This window comes from Budorcas taxicolor, chromosome 4, assembly GCF_023091745.1.
Source record: "Budorcas taxicolor isolate Tak-1 chromosome 4, Takin1.1, whole genome shotgun sequence".
NCBI classification, from domain to species: Eukaryota; Metazoa; Chordata; class Mammalia; order Artiodactyla; family Bovidae; genus Budorcas; species Budorcas taxicolor.
Window position 1 is genome coordinate 49,121,088 of NC_068913.1, and position 7,930 is coordinate 49,129,017.

The window sequence follows — 7,930 nt, forward strand, 5'->3', positions numbered from 1 at the left end:
CTTTTTTTTTTAATGAATAGAATGAGCCTTTCACTTTAAGAAAAACCAGCTACATTTGCTGTCACTGGTGTACTCTAACTTTCAAGTGATTATTTTAAAATAAAAATTTTTTTTTCAAATCTCAGCTTATATTTCTAATATGGTAAATACTGACTGATATAACCTACATACACAAAAATTCTTTGGGGTGCTCAATATTTAGGTGTTTAAAGGGGTTCTGAGACCAGTGTTTGAGAACACTTTATTATAATAAAGCATTGCTCGGTTACCTTAAATTTCCCTTTAATGTTTTATCAGAGATTGTTATTTGTGTGAGGTAAGTGCATATGTGTATATGTTTGTGCATTCTAAAAGCACTGACTATATATATGTACATATATATACACACACAACATAAATATATATATAGTCTATGGAAAAAACATTTTGTATATCCCATGAGAGTGTTCAAAGTAAATACCGAGAGGATTCCAGGTAGAAGAAACAGAAAGCAAAGGCACGAGGTAAGTCAAATCAGTCTATTCCAAGTTTTACATGTACAGAGAGACGATCTGTTAGGCACAAAATACCATTTGAAATCCTTTTTTTTCCCTGTCCACAATAGAGAAAAAAAGTGAACACAAATGGCAAGGTTAAGAGAAAGATTAAGTTTCTTAAAATGCAGTCAGTGTCATAGACTGATAGCCTAAAAATTTAAGTATTAAGCAAATGGATGAAACAAACATGATTCTAAATATGCCGCATCCCCTGTACTCTGTAATACAATCTGTATGTTCTGTTGTGTTCTTCTGTGCTATATTATAAAGCACAAAATTACAATAAAACATGGTCCCTGTTTGCAAAAATCTTAGTGGTCTACTTGGGATGATTATTCTATATAAACTAGCACCTATTTCTGAAAGTATGCTGTTTAAACAAATTGACATATGTAGTGCTCAAATGGTTATATGTTTTCTTAATCATTGTTTTTCACACTAACTTTCCTGGAGAATAATTTACCCCAAAGCGATGGGGTTGCAAAAGAGTCAGACATGACCGAGGGACTAAACAATAATGCTTTGAAATGTTCTTTTGAATTTGCTCATTAATTGTAAGTATAAAATCAGAAAAAAACATTCAAACTTGATAAATGAATCAAGAAAACCCTACTTGTTTTTAACTTCTAAGATCTAGTAGAAACATAAATGTAACAAGAAAAAAATACATTAGGAATCTTACATTTTTGTTTCTTAAACTTGAAATTTTTGCTAATCTTTTCATTAACTTTATTAAAAGACCAATCAGAAACACAAATGGAAGTTACTGAAAAGCCTAAGAACAGACTTTTGTGTCCAGGATATAGTGATCACAACCATGGGATACTGGGCAAGTTACTTAATTTCTCTAAACCTCAGTAAAATGGAGATAACAACAGTTTTATATATATATATATATATATATATATATATATATATGCATAGTAGCTGCAGTTTAGAAGCAAAGTAGAAATGCTTCTGCTTTGGCAACTGGATTTTTATCCTGTCAATAAATATTTACTGGGCACTTGTCTTCATGTCTCTGAGGCCTTCAGATTTGTAACCCCTTGAAAGTTATATATTATCAGACTGCATCTTAGTCTAACATCTTCTAGAATCTTATTAAAGATAAACTGATTTGGAGAATTATTCTGATAGTAATATTTATAATAAACAGCCTTTATCTAGATTTTATATTTGACTGTAAACTTATTGACTATTTTTAGAAGCAACTCATACATCTTTCAACACCTTATGAAACTTACAATTCATTCAAAACACATTTAAAAATTCCTGCTATGGGCCTTTCTCTTCTAGAACTTTGTCTTATCCCTCTCAGCTTCTGTTTTAAACCTTCTATTCAAAAGTCTCTTCTCTACAGTGTACACACACATTCAATCTTTCCCATCTTTAAAATAGGCTTCCACCCAGGCTTTCCTGCTGGCTCAGATGGTAAAGAATCTGCCTCCAATCCTGGAGACCTAGGCTCAATCCCTGGGTCCAGAAGAGCCCCTGGAGAAGGGAATGGCAACCCACTCCAGTATTCTTGCCTGGAGAATTCTATCGATAGAGGAGCCTGCCAGGTTACAGGAGGTCGCAGAGAGTTGGACACGACTGAGTGACTAACACTTTCATTCTCTCCCATCTTCACAGTCAAATAGTGGTCTACCCTCACTGTATTCTTTCCTACACACATCCATTTGGTCTACTATCATCTGGTTTCTGATTTTACCAAAACTGCTCTTATTAAAGCCTACTGATTACCAAAATCAAGAGATGGCATTTTAGTAATTATTTTACTTAACTTATTGCACCTAATCTGCTTCCCTGGTGGCTCAGATGGTAAAGTGTCTGCTTACAATGCGGGAGACCCGGGTTCAATCACTAGATTGGGAAGATCTCCTGGAGAAGAAAATGGCAACCCACTCCAGTATTCTTGCCTGGGAAACTCCATGGACGGAGGAGCCTGGTGGGCTACAGTCCATGGGGCAGCAAAGAGTTGGACACGAATGAATGACTTCACTTTCACTTTCTTTCACATTGCACCTAATATTGCTGAGTACTCTTCTTGAAATATCTCCAACAGTGAGGTTATTTCTCTCCATTCTCTTAACTATTCCCTTTCCTTTACAATCAAATATTTGCTGAATCTCCAGCCTGTATTTCTTTCAAATTCTAGACCTATATATCTACAGGGTACCACCACTTACATGCTCTAAAAAGACCACAAATTTAATATATCCAAAACCTTATTGACCTTCTACCTAAAATCTGCGGCTTTTCCTTAGTGACCTGTCTTAGTTACATGTGCCACTACTACTCCAAGTCAGAAGCTTGGCAGTCATCTTAGAGCCCTGCCTTTTCTTCATCCTACACATATATTCTTGGGAAGCCCTGGTAACTCAGCAGTAAAGAATTTGCTTGCCCAGTATTCACAACAGCTAGGACATAGAAGCAACCTAGATGTCCACTGGCAGACTAATGGATAAGGAAGTTGTGGTACATACACACAGTGAAATATTACTCAGCTATAAAAAAGAATGCATTTGAGTCAGTTCTAATGAGGTGGATGAAACTGGAGCCTATTATACACAGTGAAGTAAGCCAGAAAGATAAACACCAATACAGTATATTAACTCACATATATGGAATTTAGAAAGATGGTAACAATGACCCTATATGCAAGAAAGACAGCAAGAGACACAGCTTTAAAGAACACTTCTGGACTATGTGGGAGAAGGCGAGGGTAGCATGATTTCAGAGAACAGCACTGAAACATGTGTATTACCATATACAAAATAGATGACCAGTGCAAGTTCGATGCATGAAGCAGGGCACTCAAAGCCTGTGCTCTGGGACAACCCAGAGGGATGGGTGGGGAAGGAGGTAGGAGGGAGGTTCAGGATGGGGGGACACGTGCACCTGTAGCTGATTCATGTCAAAGTATGGCAAAAACCACCACAACATTGTAAAGTTCAGTTCAGTTCAGTTCAGTCACTCAGTCGTGTCCGACTCTTTGCGACCCCGTGAACTGCAGCACGCCAGGCCTCCCTGTCCATCACCAGCTCCCGGAGTTCACTCAGACTCACGTCCATCGAGTCGGTGATGCCATCCAGCCATCTCATCCTCTGTCGTCCCCTTCTCCTCCTGCCCCCAATCCCTCCCAGCACCAGAGTCTTTTCCAGTGAGTCAACTCTTCGCATGAGGTGGCCAAAGTACTGGAGTTTCAGCTTTAGCATCATTCCTTCCAAAGAAATCCCAGGGCTGATCTCCTTCAGAATGGACTGGTTGGATCTCCTTGCAGTCCAAGGGACTCTCAAGAGTCTTCTCCAACACCGCAGTTCAAAAGCATCAATTCTTCGGCGCTCAGCCTTCTTCACAGTCCAACTCTCACATCCACACATGACCACTGGAAAAACCACAGCCTTGACTAGATGGACCTTAGTCGGCAAAGTAATGTCTCTGCTTTTGAATATACTATCTAGGTTGGTCATAACTTTTCTTCCAAGGAGTAAGCGTCTTTTAATTTCATGGCTGCAGTAACTGGCCTCTAATTAAATAAATTAGTTAAAAATTAATAAATAAAATTCAGGAAGAGTTAAAAAAAAAAAAAAAGACTTCGCCTACAATGTAGGAGATGCGGGTTCAGTCCCTGGATGGGGAAGATCACCTGGAGAAGAAAATGGCAACCCACTTCAGTATTCTTGCCTGAAAAACCCCACGGACAAAGGAGTCTGGTGGGCTACAGTTCATGGGATCAGAGATGGACAAGACTTAGCGACTAAACACATGCAAACACACAAATATATTCTAATTTCTAAACCTCTTGCTTTCTAATTCCACTGTGATTAGTTTTAGGCCTTCAAAAGACCCTGATGCTGGGAAAGATTGAGGGCAGGAGGAGAAGGGGACGACAGAGGATGAGATGGTTGGATGGCATCACTGACTTGATGGACATGGGTCTGGGTGAACTCCAGGAGTTGGTGATGGACAGGGAGGCTTGGCATGCTGTGGTTCATGGGGTTGCAAAGAGTCGGACACCACTGAGCAACCAAACTGAACTGCTACTTCCAACAATAGATTTCCCTTTCTTCAATTATGGCCTTTCCTTTTCAATTCATCCCCTACACTGCTGACAAAATAAAAATTTCTAAAAGGCAAATCTAATTATATTATCCACTTGTTTATTTACTCTTGAATGAGTGAATCCACTACACACAATAGGAATGCTGGTCTTAAGTGGAAGCTGTACAATAAACAATACAAAATTCTGTACCTGCATGTATGCATTCTCTTAAGGGCCTAGATTATCCAAGGTTAACCCAAAGGGTTAAGAACCACTGGCTCGTAGAATAAACTCCAAACTATTCAAACTATTTGAGACCTTTCAGAATCATCTCAAACTACCATCTCTCTCCCCGTAAAGACTGCAGTCAACCTCAACTACTTAAGTTCTCAAATAGGGCTCTGCTGCTTCAGCTTTTCACACCACTGAACATAAGCTCCTCTTTACCTAGAAAGCCATTCCCCACCCATTCCCCAAGTGAACAAGTTCTTTAGTCTACGAAATCCTCTCTACACCTCCAAGCAATTTGATTTCTCCTTCCTTTCACCTACTACACTTAACCTATACCTTTATTATAGTATTGGTCATACGGCATATTTATATTTGTTTTCATGTTTTTTATTAAGTCACGAGGAAAAAAACCACGTTTTATTCACCATTTGTCTGTTAGTGCTTAGCACAGCACTGGTATATAGTACATACTCAAATATTTGTTGAATAAATAATTCTCTACCTCATCAACAATGGATATTCTTTTCATGAAAGAGTCTCTGTATAAAAATGAATTGTTCAAACTGACAGTAGTATTTTCCTAAGCTTAAAAAGGGTATCTTTCAAAAATGTCACCTATGATCATTAATAAACTTACCACTAATATTTTAAAATATTAAGGAAAAAAAGTTGTTTTAAAAAAGATTGATGAATAATTAAGCACAAATATAAACAACTGACTTCATTTAAGTGAAATTTTAAATTAATTATAAGTTTAATTATAATCCTCAAGAAGACTAAACTACTAGGTGTAAGATTTTTTTCCTTAAACTTGGTATTTGATTAGCCGAGTTAACTGTGTTTTTCCTCTTGCAATGTAAAATTTTTATATACTCAAATATAATTCTCTTTATATTTAAATCTGGACGGATGTTTATAGAACCCTAAATAGGTACATTTAGGTGTCTTTAATGCAAACGTTTGTGTGAAATTAGCACAGTTTTCAGAAAACACCAAGTAAAACTTTGGGGGAAACATAGGAAACTTCGGGTGTAGGAAGGAAATCAGATTGGGCATTCATTAGAGAATCTGAGTTTCTGTGTTACCTCCCCAGGTTATTTAAAACAGGAAATCTAAGTTTTTTTCACCATTTTATCATTAACATACAGGGTTGAAGAGTTACGGATGTAAATATTGCTGGCTACAAAAGCAACCTGCCTGCACACTGAACAGATGCCAGCTGCCTATTAATACGGGCCTGAAAACCAGCACTGGAATATGTACTAGGCCACTAACTCTGAAGGCAGTGCCTGGTGTATTCACTAAGCTCTCCAAAGTGATCATTACCAAGGTCGAAGTAATGAATCTGCTTTGATGTTAATGATTGAGAGTGTCCCCAGGGAAGGACTGAAAGCTGACTGCAGGATGCTGCTGCGAAATACTGAAAACAAACTGGATTCCTAACGTGTTCCCAACATGCGATTCCTAACGTGTGTTTCAGTGGATCAGACTAACAACGCATTTTGTTTGGAGCTTTTCCCCCCACCTCCGCCCGCTTCCCTGTCCCAGTTTATTTTTATCCTTTTTAACTTGGAGCCAATCTTAAAAGCATATTAAGACCCAAGAGCTCGTCAAATCACTTGGAGAAGGCACACCAACTTCTGAGGGAGCGCGGCCTCGAGTCCGCAGGGGACAGAAATGCACTGACTGGCCCCTTCTGCTAGAGGCGCAGAGGCAGCGCCTGCCGGCCTGAGCGCGACTCCAGCCCGCCGGGTTCGGTTAGACCGCAACAGGAAGTTTTCTCTTCCCTTGCGGAAAGCTGTGAAGCCAAAGAGAAATTTGAACCCCCACTCTCCGGGGGACACCCAGAGGAGAGCTGCGGTGTGTGTGTGTAGGGGTGGGGGTGGGGGGCTCCGCCTGGGACAGAGGCAGCCGAGGGACTCGTGATTCAACGCCGACCGCAGCGTCCCCGCCCCGCGCAGGCCCAGGCCTCGGCCTCTCTTCCCCTCCCCGCGCGTCCAGGCCCGTCCAAGCCCGTCCCCGGGGGCGAAGGCGGCTTCGCGGCCCGTGCGGGGCGGGCTGCGCCCCCGTTCCCAGAGCTCCCAGTCTCCTGGCAGAGGGCGCCGGAAGGGGAGCAGGAACCGGAGCGGGCGCGGCGACGCGATTCCCAGCCTCGCCGGCGCAGGCTGCACTCACCCACTCGAGGACTTTGATGAAGCCGAGAGGCTCCTTGAGCGGGTTGAGGTTGAGCTGGAAGGAGGACATCCTCTGAGGGAAGGAGGGAAAGCGTGTTAGGCGGAGGAGGAGGGGGACCGACCAGACACAGCTCCACGGCCGCGAGGAAGGGCAGGAGGGGCGGCTCCGGGAGGCGGGCCTGGGAGGCCGCGGGGCGGGGCGGCGGCGGTTGAGCCGCTTGCCGAGGCGCTGGGGCGGAGACGGAGAGGGGCGGGCGCGGGAGGCGAGGGCGGACACGGGCAGGGAAGGGGCGGTGCCTCCCCGAGCCGTACCTGGCCCAGCCGGCTGATCCGCTGGCGAACCAAGTAGATGTTAGACGCCATGCTGCGCGCGCCGCGCCCCCTTCCCTCAAGTCCAGCCTCCGCGCTCGGATTCCTGCCGCGCATGCGCGCGCTGAGTCCCACGCCAGCGTAGCTGGGGCCAGCGCTTCTCGCGGCGAAAAGCATCCACCGGAAACCTACGGCTTTGGCCTAACAGCTTTATTATACTGGCTTCCCGTCACTCTTCCCAATGTTTTAGCTAGGTTTATAACATTGACACAAATGAAGGCGCGATTCAAGGCTGGTGCTAGAGACCTTTTATTAAAATGATGGAAAGTTACTGCAGCACAACGGACTTTGAGCGACCACGCTGTACAGGGTCTCTCAGGAACGTGATTGATCAAACATTCTTACGGAAATTGTTTATTTTCAAACTTACCATTGGAGTCAGGGTTGAACGATTTACAAATAAGGTTATACCTAACAGAAAAAGACTTGGTCCGACAGGCTTCTAACCCACTTGCCCACCTCTCCTACCCTGTCAGTCAAGTTTTCTACGTGGGACGCTCTTGGAGTCTCTACAGAAGGCTAATTGATGCTCCCCATTTGAGAGTCGCGTAGGTGACACCTACTTTCTAGCACCC

The 7,930-nt window shown here is 42.7% G+C and overlaps 1 protein-coding gene across 2 annotated transcripts in view; it reads right to left on the reverse strand.

The window, feature by feature from the left end:
- The window catches only part of SYPL1 (synaptophysin like 1), a 30,528-nt gene extending 23,179 nt beyond the window's left edge, over positions 1 to 7,349 (reverse strand). Inside the window, exons 1-2 of one of the 2 annotated variants that reach the window (XM_052638552.1) lie at positions 7,299 to 7,349; positions 6,988 to 7,059 (exon numbers count right to left, since the gene is read on the reverse strand). In XM_052638552.1, the coding sequence (XP_052494512.1) occupies positions 6,988 to 7,059; positions 7,299 to 7,349 (123 nt within the window). Of the gene's footprint in view, positions 1 to 6,987; positions 7,122 to 7,298 lie in introns of those variants that run through there. The other variant, XM_052638551.1, reaches the window with a different exon arrangement.
- Between the last annotated feature and the right edge of the window lie 581 nt (positions 7,350 to 7,930).